Raw genomic sequence first — 20,361 nt, forward strand, 5'->3', positions numbered from 1 at the left:
TACAATGATTTTGAATTGATTTTCCCCAATGATGAGTGATGTTGAGCATCTTTTCATGTGTCTCTTAGCCATCCAGATGTTTTCTTTGGAAAAGTGTCTGCTCATGTCTTTTGACCATTCACTGGATATTTATTTGTTCTTCTGTGTTTGTTAAGTTCTTATAGATTTTGGATACTAACTCTTACCATGTATGTTATTTTCAAATATCTTCACTCCTCTGTCAGTTGCCACTTAGTGTTGTTGACTGTTTCCTCCACTGTGCAGAAGCTTTTTATGTTGATGAGGTCCCAATAGTTCATTTTTTGCTTTTGTTTTCCTTGCCTCTAGAGGCGTGTGTATTAAGAAGTTGCTGAGGTCGAGGTCAAAGAGGTTTCTGCCTGTTTTCTCTTATAGATGTTGATGCTTTTTGGTCTTACATTTAGGTTTTTCATCCATTTTGAATATATTTTTGTGTTTGCTGTAGGAAAGTGTGCCAGATTAATTCTTCTGCATGTTACTATCCAGTTTTCCCAGCACCATTTGCTGAACAGACTGTTCAGCAAATCTGGTTCTCTATTCTGTCCCATTCATGAATGCGTCTATTTTTGTGCCAGTACCATACTTTCTTGATGATTACAGCTTCGTAATACAGCTTGAAGTCTAGAATTGTGATGCCTCCAGGTTTGGATTTCTTTTTCAACATTGCTCTGCCAATTCGGTGTTTTCTGGTTTTATACAAATTTTAAAATTCTTTGTTCTTTTTCTGTGAAGAATGTTGGTGTTATTTTGGTAAGGATCACATTGAATGTGTAGATTGCTTTGGGTAGTATTGATATTTTAACAATATTTGTTTCCCAATCCATGACCATGGAATGCTCTTCCTTTGTGTCTTGTGTAATTTGCTTCATATGCTTTCTATAGTTTTTAGCATACAGATCTCTAACATGTTTGGTTAGGTTTATTCCTAGGTATGTTATGATTTTTGGTGCAATTGTCAATGGGTCTGATTCCTTAATGTCTCTCTTTTCTGCTTCATTTTTGGTGTATGTATATAGTGCCAATAACTTGATGTTGTCTTTGTATCCTACAACTTTTCTGAGTTTTGTCTCCACCCTAGAAGTCTTTTGGTGGAATCTTTTGGATTTTCCACATAGAGTATCATGTAATCTGCAAAGAGTGAAAGTTTGACTTACTCCTTTCAAATGTCTATGCCTTTTATTTCTTTTCATTGTTTGATTGCAGAGACTAAGCCTTCTAGTACTACGTTGAACAAAATTAGTGACAGTGGATATCCCTGTCATGTTCCTGACCATATGTGGAGAGCACTCAGTGTTTCCCCATTGAGGATGATGTTAACAGTGCGTGTTTTGTATATGGCCTTTATGTCGTTGAAGAATTTTCCATCTATCTTTACTTGCTCGATGGTTTTTATCAAGAAAAGATAGTGTAGTTTATCAAATGCTTCTCTGCATTTTTTGAAAGGATCATTTGGATCTTCTCCTATTATTGATATGGTGTATAACTTTGATTGATTGTTAATATTGATCCATCCTTGACCCCAGGAATAAATCCGACTTCATCCTGGTAAATGATTCTTTTAATGTACTGTTGGATTCAATTTGTAAGTATGTTGTTGATAATTTTTGCATCCATGTTCACCTGGGCAATTGGTCTGTAATTATCCTTTTCTAATTCTTCCTGTTGAAATTTTGGTAGTTTACATGTTTCTGGGAATTTATTCATTTCTTCCAGATGGCCTAATTGGTTGGTATATAGTTTTTCATAATATTCTCTTATAATTGATTGTATTTCTGGTGTTGGTTGTGATCTGTCCCATGAAATTCATGATTTTGTCTGTTTGGGTCCTTTTTCTTTTCTGTTTGAATAATCTGGTCCAGGAAGTTCAATTTTATTCATTCTTTCAGAAAGCAACCTAAAAGTTTTGTAGATTTCTTCTACTGTTTTTGTTTCTTTCTATGCCATTTATAGGTACTCTATGATTGTTTACCCTCCTCGTCTGACTTTAGGCTTCATTTGCTCTTCCTTTTCTAGCTTCTTTAGGTGTAAAGTGGTTGTGTGTTTAAAATTTTATTTTTATCGTGTTAGGCCTGTACTGCTATCTACTTCCATCTTAAACCTGCTTTTGCTGCATCCCACAGGATTTGGACCGTCAACGCTAACATTTTCATTTGCTTCCATGTATTTTTATTTCTTCTTTAATTTCCTGGTCAACCGCTTTATTCTTCAATGGTCTTTTACTCCAACTATTAGTGGTGTTTCCAAATTTTTCCTTGTGGTCGACTCCAAGTTTCATAGTGTTCTGATCTGAAAATATGCATGCCATAGTCTCAATCTTTTTGTACTTGTAGGGGCTGATTTATGACCCAGTGTGTGATCTATTCTGGAGAATGTTCCATGTGCACTCGACAAGAATGTATTCTGCTGCTTTAAGATGGAATGTTTTGAATATATCTGTTAAGTCCATCTGCACCTGTGTCATTCAAAGCCATTGTTTCCTTCTTGATTTTCTTCTTACACTATCTGTTCATTGTTGTAAGTGGGGTGTCCCCTACTTACAAGTGAAAGTCCCCTACTCCTAGTGTATTATTATCAATGAGTTTTTTTATGTCATTAATTGCTTTACATATTTCAGTGCCCCAATATGTGGTCATAAATATTTACAGTTGTTAGTGCTTCTTGTTGGATAGACCACTTTATGATATAATGCCCTTCTTCATCTCTTTTTGCAGGCTTTGTATTTTAAATCCAGGTTGCCTGACATGAATATGGTACTACAGCTTTCTTTTTATGTCCAGTAGCATGATAAATTGTTCTGCAACCCCTCACTTCCAATCAACACGTATCTCTAGGTCTCAAAGGAGTCTTTTACAGGCAGAATATACATGGATCTTGTTTTTTTAATCCATTCTGATACTCTGTGCCTTTTGACTGGACTTTTTAGTTCATTTACATTCACAGTGATTACTGAAAGATATGATATTAGTGTAATTGTGTTATCACAATGTTTCTGTAAAGTAATTTTTTTTCTGGAGATTTATTCTATTCCTTTCTAATGTTTGTTGCTTTTGGTCTTCCTTTCCCACTCAAAGAGTCCCCTTTAGTATTTCTTGCAGGGTTGGATTAGGGGTCACAGACTCCTTTAGATTTTGTTTGTCTGGGAAGCTCTTTATCTCTCCTTCTTCTCAATGACAAACTTCCTGGATAAAGTATTCTTCCCTGCCCATTTTTTTCCCATTCAGCACATTGAATGTATGATGACACTCCCTTCTCTCTTGGTAAGTTTCTGTGAAGGGAACTAACCTTATTTGCCTTCCCTTCTTAGGGACTTCTTTTCTCTTGCTGCTTTTAGGATTTTTCCTTTATCTCTATATTATGTCAATTTTCTGATTTCTCTTGGTAATGGCCTACTTTTGTTGATTTTGATAGGAGTTCTCTGTGCCTTCTGGATTTGGATGTTCATTTCCTTCCTTGGGTTAAGGCAACTTTCAGCTACAATTTGCACAGATAAACCTTCTGTCCCTTTTTCCCTCTCTTCTTTTGGGACTCCTCAGAAAGGAATTTTACTACACTGTACAGAGTGGCTGAGTTCTCTAAGTCTACATCCATAACCCAAGAAGTTAGTTTACCCTCTCTTTTCTGATTCCTTATTTTCCATAATTTTATCTTCTATATCACTTAGTCATTCCTCTGCTGTTTCCACCCATTATTATGTGCAGTAAGCATCATGTCTCTTTCATAGAATTTTTAAATTTCACCGTTGACCAATTTTTTATGTCTTTTATATCTGTGGTATGCATATCCTTGATGTCTTCTATGCTGTTCTCAAGCCCATCCATTATCCTTACTATTGTTGTTTTCAGTTCTGTTGTAGGCCTATTCCTTATATCTGTTTTGATTAGATCCCTGGATATGATCCTTTCTTGTTCTCTCTTTGGGGATGAATTCCTCCATATTCTCATATTGTCTAGGTCTCTGTCTTCTTCTGTGTTTTAGAAAACCTGTTATGTTTTCTGCTTCTGAGAGTCATGGCTACATTAAGAAGAGTTCATATGCTGTACGGAGACTGGCGCTTCAGGAAGGGTTTGCGGTGAGTGCTGTGTGCACTGTGTTCTTGCGTTTTGGTGTCTTGGTAAGTGGGCATCACCCAATCCATTACGGTTATGAATAGAATAAAAATAAAAGTGAAGCAGATTCTCTCGTTTTTATTCTTGTGTGCCTGCTTGAGCTGTAACATTGGCTTCCTCTTGCCCTTGGAGTGAAAGTTAAACCATCAGATCCCCACATTCTCAGACTTGACACTAGTTTGGAATCAGATGAGAATTACACCTTTGACTTTACTGGGTATCCAGCATGTGATAGTATATCATGGGACTTCTCAGCCTATTTAGTCATGTAAGCCAATGTGCTATGTGTTCTGTTCCTCAGGATTATCCTGACTAATACATGTAGATGCTTTTTCTCTTGTAGTTTCAAGTATTTGAAGAAAACTGTAACACATATAAAGTTCTGAGAACCTAGGTGACATGAATGAAGTGTCATGGTGTTTGACTGGGACAAGAGCAGGGTGAGGATAACGAGGAGCTATGGGATCCTGTGGTCCTAGATGCAAAGTGAGCGCACCTGGGACTCCTGTAAATGTTCAGTTGATGTGCATCAGGATACGTGTAAACCATTGATATTTAGTACAAGGGTAAGCAATTGTAAGAGACTCTATCTCTTGTTCATGTAAGTATAGTGTTCCTGGTAAAACAAACTTTGTAAACCAGACCCGAGTAGGTAAGCACAGAATCATGTGTCCAGAGAGGCTTCCTGGGGGAAACTGCTGTATGGAGAGGAAGCCCCAGGCCATGGCACAAAACCTTCCAACAACCCCTACCTGCACCTGCTCCTGGGAACACAAACAGAATGGTGCATAGTGTGCACCCCCTGGCGGTCCTGATCTTCTTCTACAGGGCGGTTTGTGTCTGGGCTCACACTGACAACCCCTCACTGTGTCCTTGGACAGTAATACATGGCCGTGTCTGCAGACCTCTGACTGCTTAGCTCCATGTAGGCTGTGTTTGTGGATGTGTCTGCTGTCAGAGTGAGTCTGCCCTGGAACTTCTGTGCATAGCTTGTAGAATCATCTTCAGGGTCAATGCTTCCCATCCACTCAAGCCCTTGTGCAGGAGCCTGTCGCACCCAGTGAATATAGTAATCAGTGAAGCTGTATCCAGATACTTTGCAGAAGATCTTCACTGATGCCCCAGGCTTCCTCAATTCAGCCCCAGACTGCACCAGCAAAACCTGGGAGTGCACACCTGTAGAGAGGGGACAAGAGTGGATGAAATCAGTGTTGACTGGTCCTGGTCCTCTCCTGTGTCCAGGGACTTGGCTGACCCTTAGCTGTCGCCACTGCCACCAGGTAGAGGATTCTCCAGCTCCAGTCCATTGTGAGGGGATGTGTCTCAGGGTCTCCGGTAGAGGATGGCATTGTACGGTGATGCTCTCAGGGCACAGACACACCCATACTTAACCTAGTGCTCTGAGGACTATTTGCATAGCCATGAGACAGAGTATTTCATACACAGGACCAGAACCATCTGGAGACGGTCCCAGAGACTGTGTACATTGTGACTCAGAGAGCACCAGTCTAATCCTTGTTTGAGGACATGGGTCCTTGGCCAGGTTCCTGAACTGTGTGCAGAGTGAGCTCCTGCCACTGTGTGATAAGACCTTACAGGAAATTCTCCCCATTGTGGACCAGTATTGAATGAGGCAGAGACCACCTGAACCTGTTGTTGGCTCTGATATCTGAACGTCTTATTCCTGGAGAAGCGTGTCTCCGAACTGCTGCACAAAATGGGGTAATAAATGCGTCCTGGCTTCCATCTCTAAGATGAAGATACCTAAAAGCCCTGGAGTAGCAGCGTCAAGTGTATTCTCACTGCATGAGTTCATTAAATGCTCTGATGGAACAGGATATTTAAACACCCTTTAGCATCCCTCATCCTACTCATATTTTAGATTGCTTTCTGGAAAAGGAAACACTGGCTTCCGACAGGAAAGCCTTCCTCACCCCTTGTGCTCCTACTCACCTGGGGGGGGCAGCCTGGTGCTGGGTAGTACTGAAAGCTCCCTGCAGTCTAGGCCCAGTCCTGCAGGGAGGTTCCTGTCAAGACTCACAGGACATTTATTCCAGTGTCTCTACTCCAGCATTACATGGTGGAGGGGAGCAGAATATGCCACCCCAAATATGCCGCTGGAATGAAACATGCTTGAGAAACAGTCAGTGCAGAGACGCACTGACCATCCTTTGTTCCCTAAACAGAATATAAATCTCCTATGTGAAATACACCCTTTTTGTACCAGGAGGGGAGAAATGTCCTTAGCACCAGAAAAAGGAATTCAGGCCCCAGAATGCTGTGCAGAGAAACCTTAGTTCTTCACTACTGTAGTAACACTAAGCACATTGAAGCTCTCACTTTTTCCCCATTGAGGATGATATTAGTGTTGGGTCCTTCATATATGGCTTTTATGATCTCGAGGTATGCTCCTTCTATCCCTACTTTCTTGAGGGTTTTTATCAAGAAAGTATGCCGTATTTTGTCGAATGCTTTCTCTGCATCTATGGAGAGGATCATGTGGTTCTTGTCCTTTCTTTTATTGATGTGATGAATCACGTTAATTGCTTTGCAGATATTGAACCAGCCCTGCATCCCAGGTATAAATCCCACTTGGTCGTGGTGAATAATTTTTTTAATGTATTGTAGTATCTGGTAGGCTAATATCTTGTTGAGGATTTTTGCATCCATGTTCATCAAGGAAATTGGTCTATAGTTCTTTTTAGTGTGGTCTCTGTATGCTTTTGGAATCAAGGTAATTCTGGCTTCAGAAAGAGTCTGGAAGTTTTCCTTCCTTTTCTATATTTTGGAACAGCTTCAAGAGAAGAGGTGTTAACTCTTCCTTAAATGTTTGGTAGAATCACCTGGAAAGCCATCTGGCCCTGGAGTCCTGTTTTTGACAGATTTTTGTTTACTAATACTATTTCCTTACTGGTTATGGGTCTGTTCAAATTTTTATATTTCTTCCTGTTTCCGTTTGGTAGTGTATATGTTTCTAGGAATTTGCCCATTTCTTCCAGATTGCCCATTTTATTGGCATATAATTGCTCATAATATTCTCTTACTATTGTTTTTATTTCTGTTGTTTTGGTTGTGATCTTTCCTCTGTCATTCTTGATTTTACTTATTTGCATCCTTTCCTTTTTCTTTTGGATCAAACTGGCTAGTGGTTTATCAATTTTGTTCATTTTTCAAAGAACCTGCTTCCGGTTTTATTGATTTGGTCTACTGTTTTTTTGGTTTCGATAGCATTAATTTCTTTTGTAATCTTTATTATTTCCTGTCTTCTGCTGGTTTTGGGTTCTATTTGCTGTTCTTTTTCCAGCTCCTTAAGGTGTAAGGTTAGGTTGTGTATCTGAGATCTTTCTTCCTTCTTTAGGAAGGCCTGGAATGCTATATACTTTCATCTTATGACCACCTTTGCTGCGTCCCACAGGTTTTGGGTTGTGGTATTATCATTTTAATTGACTTCCATATATTTTTTAACTTCCTCTTAACTGCTTGGTTAGCCCATTCATTCTTTAGTAGGATGTTCTTTAGTCTCCAAGTATTTTTTACTTTTCGAAATTTCTTCTTGTGGTTGATTTTGAGTTTCACAGCATTGTGTTCTGTAAATATGCACAGTATGATCTCAATCTTTTTGTACTTACTTAGGGCTGATTTGTGTCCCAGTATATGGTCTATTCTGGAGAACGTTCCATGTGCGCTGGAGAAGAATGCATATTCTGCTGCTTTAGGATGAAATATTCTGAATATATCTGTTAAGTCCATCTGGTCCAGTGTGTCATTCAAAGCCATTCTTTCCTTGTCAATTTTTTGTTGAGATGATCTGTCCATTGCTGTGAGTGGGGTGTTGAAGTCTCCTAATATTATGGTATTACTATCGGTGAGTTTCTTTATGTTTGTGATTAATTGATTTATATATTTGTGTGCTCTCCCATTTGGCACATAAATGTTTACAACTATTGGGTCTTCTTCATCTATAGACCCCTTGATCATGATATAATGCCCTTCTGCATCTCTTGATACAGTATTTTTAAGTCTAGATTGTCTGATATAAGTATGGCTACTCGGGCTTTCTTTTGTTGACCATTAGCATGATAGATGGTTCTCCATCCCCTTATGTTCAATCTGAAGGTGTCTTCAGGTCTAAAGTGGGTCTCTTGTGAACAGCATATAGATGGATCTTGTTTTCTTATCCATTCCGTTACCCTATGTCTTTTGATTGGGGCATTGAGTCCACTGAGGTTTAGAGTGAGTACTGAAAGATGTGAGTTTATTGCCATGATGATGCTTGTAGATCTGGAGTTTCTGATGGTGTGCTCTGGTCGTTTCTCATCTTTCTTGCTTTTGATGTATATATATATATATACATATATATATGTATATATATATGTATATATATATATATTTGTATATATATATATATTTTTTTTCATCTTTTGTCCCCTCAGAGAGTCCCCCTTAAAATTTTTTGCAGGGCTGGTTTAGTGGTCAAAAACTCTTTTAATTTTTGTTTGTCTGGGAAACTTTTATCTCACCTTATATTTTGAATGACAGCCTTCCTGGATAAAGAATTCTTGTCTGCATACTTTTCTGATTCAGCACACTGAATAGACTCCGCCACTCCTTTCTGGCCTGCTGAGATTCTGTGGATAGGTGTGCTGCAAACCTGATCTGTCTTCCCTTGTATGTTAGGGACTTTTTTTTCCTTTCTGCTTTCATGATTCTCTCCTTGCCTGAGTATTTTGTGCATTTGACTATGATATGCCTTGTTGCTGGCCAGTTTTTGTTGCATCTAATGGGGGTCCTCTGTGCTTCCTGGATTTTGATGTCTGTGTCTTTGCCCAGGTTAGGAAAGTTTTCCGCTATGATTGGCTCACATAACCCTTCTACCCCTATTTCTCTTTCTTCCTCTTCTGGGACTCCTATGATTCTGATGTTCCTTTTTAATGAGTCACTGGTTTCTCTAATTCTTAATTCATGCCCTTTTGCCTTAATCTCCCTCTTTTTTTTCTGCTTCATTATTTCCTATTAGTTTCTCCTCTGTATCGCTGATTCTCTGTTCTGCCTCATCCATCCTTACCACAGCTGCATCCATCCGTGATTGCAGTTCAGGTATAGCATTTTTAATTTCATTATGGCTATTTTTTTTCTTACTTCTCTTAACTCTTCAGGAGGGATTCTAATCTATTTTTGACTCCATATAGTGTTCTTATTATCGTGATTCTAAATTCTGGTTCAGACATCTTGCTTGTACCTGTGTTGGTTAAATTCCTGGCTGTCGTTTCTTCGTGGTCTTTCTTTTGGGGTGAATTCCTTTGTTTTGTCATTTTGAAGAGAGAAAAGGAATTAATGAAGTAGAAATATTGAGATAAAACAAATAAAATTACAAAAATATTAAAATTAAAAATTAAACACACACACACACAAATCTAATAGTTAATGCTTGATCCTAGGTGTGTTTTGTTTCGGTGTTGAAAGTGGTTTGACAGATTAGGGAAAAAAAAGGGGGCAAAGTAAATCATTTGAGAATTTGAAAAAATGAATACACTGATGTAGAGTAAAATGGGTAGATGGGAGTAAAATAGAATTTGAAAATAATATAGACAAAAGTAAAGTATACAGTAGAAAAAATTAAATAAAAATATTTTTAATAAAAATTATGAATTTTTTGTTCTGTATTTAAGAAAAAAGTAAAGAAATGAAAAAGAGAATAAAGATAAAGAAAAGAAAAAAAAGAAATAATTTGATAATTTGAAAAAGTGAATATACTGTAGTAGACTAAAGTAAAATGATGGAAATAAAATGGAATTTGAAAAAATTTACATACAACTAAAAAAACATAGTAATGACAATTAAATAAGATTATTTTGTAAACATGAAATTGATTGTCAAATAGGTTTCTATACAACACCCAATGATCATCCCAACAGGTGCCCTCCTCAATACCCATCTCCAACCCTCCCCACCCTCCCACCCCCATCAACCCTCAGTTTATTCAGTTATTAAGAGTCTGTTATGGTTTGACTCCCTCCCTATAACTTTTTTTTCTCCCCTTCCCATGGTCTTCTGTCAAGTTTCTCAGGATCCAAATAAGAGTGAAAACATACGGTATCTGTCTTTCTCCATATGACTAATTTCACTCAGCACAACACTCTCCAGATCCATCCATGTTGCTACAAAAGGCCACATTTCATTCTTTCTCAATGTCAGGTAGTATTCCATTTTGAATAGATACCACAATTCCTTTATCCATTCATTAGTTGAAGGACATTTAGACTCTTTCCATAATTTGGCTATTGTTCAAAGTGGTGCTATAAACATTGGGGTACAAGTACCCCTATGCATCAGCACTCCTGTATCCTTTGGGTAAATTCCTAGCAGTGCTATTGCTGGGTCATAGGGTAGACCTATTTTCAATTTTTTAGGAACATCCACACTAGTTTCCAGGAAGGATGCACCAGTTTGCATTCCCACCAACAGTGCAAGAGGGCCTTACATCAAATATAGTGCCTTACATCAATCCCTTGAAGCATTGAGTCAGTCAAACTAATAAGCCTTGTGAGGAATTGGGCACATTTTGACACGTTGTTGAACACACTAAACATTGTTTTGGAACCGAGAACAAGTCCTTTCAAAATCCCATGATGGGATGAATACAACTTACTAGAGATCCTGGGGGCTTCACTGATATTTGCTTGAGAGAACAGGGGGTTCCTATCCTCCTCATATCCCAGGTTATAAGTAGGTCCCGTTGCATTGGTGTCTGCCACTATCTGAGAAACAACGTGTTCAAACCATTGGGAATGGCTGAGGGGTCTGATTTCATAGGCAAGGTCATCTAACTTCATGATACCTTCAAGGCCCCCATAGCACGTGTCCATGGTGACCATGGAAAGAGGAATCTCCTCCAGGTAGCCGAGGTAGTAACAGTCTGGAGGGATGAAGGGGTAGTCCATCTGCAAGGCTCCCTGATCATCCTGAGTCATCATCAGCAAATGTCTGGACCAAAAGAGTTTCTTGTGCCTATGTGGATAACATGGCTCTTGCCCCCAAAATGCAGGCTATAGGACAGCCAGCCAGGCATCTGAACGCCCTTGCCGTGGTGCAACTCCTTCTTGGGAATTACCACCTCAGAAGAGATGTAGCGCCATGAGGGACGACCTTGAGAACCTTGGACAGGAGCCAGCAATGCCCAGAGCGCAAACAGCAAGAGGGGTGCCCTCAGGGTGACCTGGTCCTCTGCCAGCCTCATGCCCCTGCTCAGGGACATCTGCCAGTGAGAATGGATAAATGGAGAATCGTCAGCAAAACCAGGTCTAGACCATCAGACAGAACAGAGGGCTGTACCAGGTGGCCAGCACCCTACACCTCGGGGCCACCTGTGGGGTTAGGTAACAGTCACAGGGTGTGGCATTGGGTGACCCTGCTCATCAGTTCACCTGGGGTGGATGTGGGAGAGTCAGGTGGGCCATGGTCAACAGTGCTCACATGGACATGGGTAGGGACTTGGACCCAGAAACACGGCTCTATTCAACACATTCCATCTTTTCTCCTTCTACTTGGATACGGGATATGCAATTATAACACACTGAACTTCCCTACCAATTCCATGTCCTGTGGTACTGCTGGGTCACTTTCTCTGGATGACTGATTTTCCTCATTATGGAGACCAATGCTTCCTACTTCCATGGGATATGGAGGTAGACTGTCAAATTTACCTTTGTACGTATTGAAAAACATCGCTTTGTAATGTTACATGTCTTATTCTGGTTGGCTATTAGTTTGCAGGCCATTTGATCCTTTTGGTTTTTGGTTTGAAGCTTCCTCTGAGTTAACTGAGGGAACATTTCCCAGTATTCTGTGTCATGACTGGTGAAGGACAAGGTTGTATTTTAGTTTTTTCTTATGCCATCTGGTGAGAACAGAAAGTACTGCTGAACATGTGTGAGCCCCAGGGGATTTCCCCTCTAATCCCTTATTCTGGTTCTTTCTTGGCCTCTGGCAGTCTTCTCCCATGCCTGTGAGTTTCTCTCCTCAGGTGGAGATAGATGCAGGGGAGTTGAGGTTACTTTGGCAGCTTGCACCATGGAGGCTGCACATGATCGAAAATGGTATCCACCATGGAACTCCCTTGTTTAAGTACCGTGTAGTCCTTTAAAATCCTCTGGGTTGGGCAGAAACCGTCAGAGTTGGCTTTTGGAGAAGAGTCTGCCTTAGCTCCGGGTGGCTGGTCTCCTAAATAAAGCTCAACTTCTTTTCCTACCAAAACTAAAACTTTGAACATTGACCTTTCCAGAAATACTCAGCTGAATTTGGGATTTGATAACAATAAAATGGAGAGTGGAATGGCAGTTGTCAGGGGCTGGCAGGATGTGGCAATGAGGAGTAGATCTCAAGGGCTATGATTTTCTGTTATGCAAGATGATTAAGTTCTAGAGGGGTCTCCACAACATTACCCCTGTCATTAACAGTACTGTACTGTATGGTTCAAATTTTGTGAAGAGTGTTGGTCTCATGTTCAGTGAGATCCTAACACAAAACAAAAGTGGAAGACACGAATTTTACTTCTCACATGACAGTATGCTGAACTGCATGGACACACTCTCTACTGATAATGTGAAAATAATTTAAAAGCATTTGCATAGTTTGAATACTAACCCTGAGGATATGTCATTTACAAATATCTTCTTCCATTCCATAGGTTGCCTTTTAGTTTTGTTGATTGTTTCCCTCACTGTGCAGAAGTGTGCTATTTTCAGGTAGTCCCAATAGTTCATATATGTATGTATTTAATTTTCTTGTTTTAGTTTTAATTTAAATTCAAGTCTTCAGGCTTTGAGCTCCACGTTTACAGGAAGTTGACTTGTCATGATTAACTTTATGGGTTATCTGGAATGAGTCATGGGTGCCCAGATTCACCACTGTTTCTGTGGATGTCTGTGATGTGTTTCCAGAAGAGACTGGCATTTCCTTCCATGGTTTCTGTCTGGGCATCACGCATTCCATTAAGGTTGTGAATAGAATCTGATGCAGAGGGAGGAAGAATTCCCTCATTTTTACTTCCCATGTGCTTGTTTGAACTGGAACAGTGGTCCCCTCTGGCCCTTGTTATGAGAGTTATATCATCAGATCTCTACGTTCTGAGACTAGACCCTAGTTCAGAATCAGACATATTACACCACTGGTTTTCCTGGGTCTCCAGCTTGTGACAGTATATCATGGGACTTCCCAACCTCTTTGGTCATGGAAAACAATGTGCTTTGGGTTCTCTTCCTCAGGAGAATCCAGACTAATACATGGAGATGATTTATCTCTTCTTTAGAGGAATTGAATAAAGTTGTAGCTCATTTAACGTCCTGAGTAGCAAGTGCCAGGAGGGAGTGTCACGTTGTTTGATTGGACAAGGGCTGGGTGAGGATAATGGGGAGCTGTGGGATCCTGTGGTCTTGGCTGCACAGGGAGTGCATGTGGGACACCTCTAATGGTTCAGCTGTTGTGCCTCAGGAAATCTGTAATTCACTCATGTTGAGGGACAGGAGTAAGCAATGGAAACATCTGTGTCTTTTGTGCATTTTAGTGCAGTTTTCCTATGACAACAGGTATCTAATTCAGAGAGTTAATAGGTAAGCACAGAATCCCGTGTTCAGAGAGGCTCCCTGGGGAAACTGCTGTGTGGACAGGAGGCCCCAGGCCCTGACAGGAAACCTGCCTGTAACCTCCATCTGCACCTGCTCCTGGCAACACAAAGCAGAATTGTGCCTAGTGTGCGCCCCCTGGTGGTGCTGATTCCCTCCTGCAGGGAGGTTTGTGTGTGGGCTCCCAGCGAGGTCCCCTCACCCAATCTCTTGCACAGTAATATGTGGCCATGTCTTCGGCCCTCAGGTTCATCTGCAGATACAGCGTATTCTTGGCGTTGTGTCTGGAGATGGTGAATCGGCCCTTCACCGAGTCTGCATAGCTTGTGCTCCTTCCGTCATATCTAATATATGCGACCCACTGCAGCCCCTTTCCTGGAGCCTGGCGGACCCACTGCATTCCATAGCTACTGAAGGTGAATCCAGAGGCCACACAGGTGAGTCTCAGGGACCCCCAAGGCTTCACCAGGTCTCCCCCAGCCTCCACCAGCTGCACGTTACACTGGACACCTGCAGACACAAGACATCTTGGTCAGGAAACTGTCACACATCCACTGTTTCGCTCATATCCATTCACAGACTCAGTGTCCCTCGTTCACCGTGAATTACCTTTTAAAAAAGCAACAAGGAAAACCAAGCCAAGCACATACTCCATGGTGAGGTGTCTGTGTTCTGTCCTGATCACAGAATGGGAACACCTGGGATGCCTGGAGCTGGGGCTCCTCTCCCAGCTGCACGGTCGGGATGGGCTGGTTTTATCAGCACAGAGAAGGCCCTATTTGCATGTCCTCTTACATATATATCACACTGCAGACTTAGATTTGCTTCTTTAAAAGTGAATGGCAGGTTTAGGGATTCACTTCTAATCATCAGAGATGATGCAGAGATGCACTAAACATCAGAGAATTCCACCCCCGATCCACTGAGATATCACCTCACAACGGAAGCAAGGCTATTATAAAATAAGGCAAACACAACCAGAACATCTCAAGTGTTGCTGAGGATGTGGAGAACAGGCAATCCTAGAATTCACTTGATGGGAGTGCAACATCGTGTAGCTACTATGGAAAAGTGCGGTGAAATAACCCACTAAACTGAGTTCCTAATCTGCTCCCATACAGTTGACTTCATGTCCAGCTGAGTGTGAGGAAGGTCTGGGCCTCATGTTCTGTGGAGAGGCAGGTGCAGAGACAGGTGGATCCAGTGGATGATTCCTTAACTACTTCAGTAGAATGGACCCCTGGCTGACCGTTTTGTAAGACTTGACTCAGTGTGCCTGCCCACTGGTTGTCTCTGGCTTCCTGAACTGGATGGAGAAAAAAAGCAGTGAAGAGTAGAAACTACTCTTTTCTCTCACAGGAACGTGTATATACTGAGAATCCTTGACAGAAAGTCGTGGAGTTGATGAAGATGCTGTGGGGTTTCGACAACCACAAGGGTCTTTACTCATGGTCTCTCTTCATGGGCATCAAAGGAAAACCTTAAGGAAAATAAAAGGAGAGAGGAGCTGCTCAAGTATATTAAATTTAGATCACTTGAATGAGTCAGTCTCCTCTGTTTGAAAATCACTTGCATCTATTTTAAATGGTGGCCCGTGTACTGGTGAGGCACAGGTCTGTATATGAATTGATTTATCCCCGAGCTTGGTCTCTGTCAAGGTCGGCACTACTATATGACTGTTCACTCTAAATGTTAGAAGACATCTGTGTTTGTAAATGGTTTAGGGAACAGTGTGTACTGTTTACTGGTCAGGATGAAGTTTGCAGGGCATGATGAGAAAGATGCTTCACAGGAAACCTGACCCTGAAACACTGGTTCTGGATATGAATTCTGAGATCTTGGGTGCCCCCTGGAGACCTCTGAACCTCCAGGTTCCCTACGTGGCTCCTGGTGTCCTGTGTGTTCCTGATGACCTGAGTGCCCCCAGGTGAACTGAGTGGCAGCTAGTGACCTCAATGCCCTATGGAGACCTGAGCATCCCCCTGGAGGTCTGAGTGCTCCATGCAGAACTGAGCGACCCTGGTGTCCTCAGCTCCCCCTGGTAACCTGAGCACCCCAGGAGATCTCAGTTACCCCTGTTGTCCTGAATGCCCCCTCGTGACTTTTAGGTAACCTCAGGGCAAATCACAATTTTTGGGCCGATGTTCAGCTCTCAGAAGTCCTTTGTGGTGTTTGAGCCAGCTCTGTGGCTAGGCCTATCCTGTCCTGTTCACCCTTAGAGCGGGTTCTGATTGTGTGGCTGTTAATCCTGGGGGAACCTCCAAGGGGGTGGCCAGCACCTGCTTCATCCCTCTTCCTCTTGCCTAACAAACTGCCTAACTCTTGGACATGTGGCTCTTGTGGTCTGGACCCTAGTATGTGATATAGAATATATGATAGTATGTGAACCATCCACTGCATCCACTCTGCTGGGGTCGGTGGATCCAATTCCACCAGAAATTACTGGTTGAGATGGAGAACCCCAAGATGCTGCTAGTGAGGTGCAGAGTGTGCAAGGCACTCACCAGTTGGGCACAACCCCTGCAGCTGCACCTGGGACAGGACCCCTGGGGACAAGGAGACGCAGCCTGGGCCAGTCACCAGCAGTCACAACCATTCCCATCATCCCACATCTGACATCTGAAACCCTCACCTTTGGGAGCTCTCACCAGGCTCAAGGAAGGCCCTGCAGTCTCTTCTGTTTCTCGAATACAGTTCTGCCTTCCTTACGGACTTCAGCACTGTCTGAGGAGAGAGCGGTGTGGGCTCCCACACCCTGAGATTGAAGTTTACTCTAGATCTTGAGAAGTTTGCCTGTGTGGGAGGGAGCATGTCCTGATAAGTGGGCAAAAATTGAGTCAGGCTCCCCTTGTCCTTCCAGGTCCACCTGTGGGCATCTCTTTGTGGATCCGCAGGCTTGTTGGTCCTTGGTCAAGACAACACTTGGTCTATGAATTGTGTTGGAGGCAGGTCAAGTGATCGCCTCATCTTTCTGATCAGATAGTGAACAAATGAGTGGACCACAATTCACTATACTCTATCTGTCCGAAAGATATTTGAAGGGATCCATACTTTCTCCAGAAAACTTTCCAAATCAAGTCTTTAAATACATTCAATTTTAACAGTCATTCCACACATAACTGCATAGGAAAAATCTATATTGGTATCCAGTCTGGTGTAAATATAACAAGCAAAGGACACTTGTTCCCAGGATCATATTTCTTTTAGTTTCCACACTGATGTATTAACCTCACCTGACAACTACCTGCAGAGCTTGAGCACACCTGGAGACTTCTGATCTTGATGGTTCTCTGCTGAGGGGGTTTGCTTCCTCAGTCATCTGCAAAGCTTGGAAGCAGTGCCGACATCTTTAAGTGCACAGACACCAAGACATGGACACCTTTCTGTCACCTGCAGATATGATTCCCATGCATGGCTGGTGTCTCCATCTCCTGAGAAATCCCCATCCAACACAAGGGGCTGTTAACTCAGGGAGGAGGCACAGATGTCACAGAAAAGTGGGGGACTCTTCACTGATATGGACATAGACCATCAGTATCTGAGGTAAGAAGTTAATGGCACTAAAACAACCACATTAATGAAAATGGATTGGCTGACCTGGACATCATTGGAATCTAAATATCCGGAGCCTAAAGAAATTGCAGAAAATGTGTTCATAGTCCTGAAGGCATGTGCCAAGAGGATAAATGCTGAGCTAGCTGAATAGACCTCAAATAGAGATCAGAATGCTAGATAGTAAATAGATAAGAGGATAGGTGATGGATGATAGAGGGTAGATAGATGATAGATAGATATTTTTATGTTATATTAAAGTCATTATAGAGGATTCACATCATTATGAATGTATTATAATGAAATTATCCACTATTGGCAATATTTTTTAAAAGACCATAATTTCATACGGAAAAGAATATTTGACACCAACTTGAGATATACAAAAGAAATAATTATGACTTCAATTTTTTCTGAATACAGCTTCCACATGGGGTAGCACATGCCTGCTTGTAGATTCCTCCTCCCTCTGGGGCTTTGGCTTCCATTCCTATTTGTTCCCAGGGTCTCCCTTCCTAGGATGTCCTGAGCTCTGGGATGTGCAGGGACAAGAGCTCTGTCCTGGATCTGGACCATCGTCCCTCTGGCCTAACATTTACAGCTCCTTCCAGGCCCTTGCTCAACCACCAGGCTTCTGCCCACCAGGCTCCATCCCTGCATCCACCACCTGCCAGCCTCCTTCTGGACTCTTCCATTCATTTCCTGTGGATTTAACAACAGTTTATTAGGTTGGCAGGTCTCCTAATAATAATTCGCATTGAGGAAAGAACTGTATAGGTAAAACATGACAGACTCTCTCCATAATAGCCTTGAGTTCATTCCCATGATGTTATTATTTTGCACCTCATCTCAGCCCCTTGACCCCACAGTCTTGCCTTAGAAACTGTCACTTTCATGAACGGAACTAAATCTGTACCCCCTACACAACTGGTCCATCCTATCTATCTACTCTATATGGTCATCAGACAACCACCAAGCTGAGAAGGAACACAATACAGAGTGTGAAGACATAAGTATTTATAGAAATAATTTTATAAAATTTTATCTAATAATCAAAGTAATGAGATATTAACAGAAGTAACTTAAATATGGTAAATGACCATGTTTATTATAAGATTCTATGAGTTTAGATGAACATAATCAAGTTACAGGACAACCGAGTAACCACAGGTCAAAGAAATGTATCCTTCTCAGGTCTATCCAAACCCTTTCCTTTGCACACCAATCAGTTTCCTATCTCTCCCTTTCTCTCTGGGCCTTGCATGTTCTCTGTCTCAAAAATAAATAAACATACGTACAGGTCAGTGATATTTAAGGGAGAACCCAGAAATAATCCCCTTCATCTTTAGTCAACTGAATTTTGACAAGAGCAGACAACATGACATTGGGGAGCAAATGGTCTTTTTAATAAATGGTGCTAGACAGCTGGCTATCCATGTGCAGAGGAATGAAATTGCGTCCATATCTCACACCATATACAAACATCAAATCAAAATGGATCAACAGTTGAAATGTAAAATTATGACCTCTGGAAGCAATATATCGAGATAAATCTTCATGACCATTGGGTTTAGCAATGCTGTTAGAGATGACACCAAAGCACAAGCAAGGAAAGACAAGTAGATAAATTTAGTTTTCTCAACATTAGAAACCTTTGTACACCAGAAGATGCTATCCCCAAAGTGAAAAGACAAAGCCTAATGGAAGACAATATTTGCACAGTATTTGTCTGGTAAGAGCGTGTTATGCAGAATGTATAAAGAGTTTTTACAACTCATCAACAAAAACACAACCCAATTTTTAATATGGACAAAGGATTTGGATATATCTTTCCCCAGTGCAATCATACAAATGGTGAATACCACTTGAAAAGATATTAAACATCAATAGTCCTTATGGAAACGAGCCAGAGGCACGTGTTGAAAGATTTAAACCACATTGAGGTACCCTTTTACACGCACTAAAAATGCTCTAATCAATACAACTACAAAACAACAAATGTTGGTAAAGATGTTGAGAAATTGGAACCCTTCAACCTTGCTTGTGGAAATGTAAAATGGTGGAGACTATGTGTAAAAGAGTTTGGCAATTCCCCCCCCCCCCAAAAAAAAAGATAAAAACATAGAATTACCATATGCCCCAACAATACAACTCCTAGATGTGTATCTCGAAGAATTGAAAACAGTTGTTTAAACAAAGTGCATGTGCACATACATAGCAGTACTGTTCACAATAGCCACATTGTAGAAACTATGCAAATGCCTGTCGGTGTGTGAATGGATAAACAACCTGGGGCAGACCCTTAAACAGGAATATTATTCTGTCTTACAAAGAAATAAAATAAAATGTTGTGGCTGTAGAGAATACTGGTTTCTCAGAAAGCTATCACAGAACTCCACATCTGCACTTACATCTGGAAATTTAAAGCAAAGCCTTGAGCAGGTATTCATGTTCCCGTATTCATAGCAGCTTCTTCACAACAGCCAAAAGATGGAAGCAACCCAAGTAACTATTCACAGGTGAGTAAATAAAATGTAGTATATACACAATGGAATATAATTCAGCCTTCAAAAGGAAGAGAGTTCTGACACACACTAGCACACCGACTGAACTTGGCAGTCATTATGCTGAGTGAAATGAGCCAGTGACAGAAGGAAAATACACTATGTTTCCACTTAAGTGACGTGTCCAGAAAAGTCATACTCAGAGACACCAAGTAGCATATGGCTGTAGGGGCCGAGGGGAAAGGGGAATTGGGATTTAGGGTTTAATAGATACAGAGTTTCCGTAGGGGAACATGACAACGTTCTGGAGATGGATGTACAACAGTGTGAATGCAGTTAATGCCAGACAACTGTATGCTTAAAGTGACTTACGTGGTAAGTGTTATGTTACATACATTTAATCAGAATTTAAAAAGGAAGGACTGATACACATCACAACATGGGTGAATGCAGAAAACATCCTCAGTGACAGAAGCCATCCAGAAAAGGCCACTCAGGAACCATCTTGCTCCTTTTTTTTTTTTTTAACATTTATTATTTATTGTTGAAAAAGAGAGAGAC

General features: G+C 41.3%; 1 gene segment (V, D, J or C); it reads right to left on the reverse strand.

Annotated features, from left to right (window-relative positions):
• Positions 1-11,097: 11,097 nt before the first annotated feature.
• Positions 11,098-14,399, reverse strand: LOC128772892 (immunoglobulin heavy variable 3-74-like). The segment is given in 3 exon segments: positions 11,098-11,279; positions 13,907-14,254; positions 14,354-14,399. Coding segments are annotated over 3 exon segments (576 nt in total).
• Positions 14,400-20,361: the final 5,962 nt, after the last annotated feature.

Source organism: Panthera pardus, unplaced genomic scaffold (assembly GCF_024362965.1).
Source record: "Panthera pardus isolate Hobbes unplaced genomic scaffold, ASM2436296v1 HiC_scaffold_24, whole genome shotgun sequence".
Taxonomy (NCBI): domain Eukaryota; kingdom Metazoa; phylum Chordata; class Mammalia; order Carnivora; family Felidae; genus Panthera; species Panthera pardus.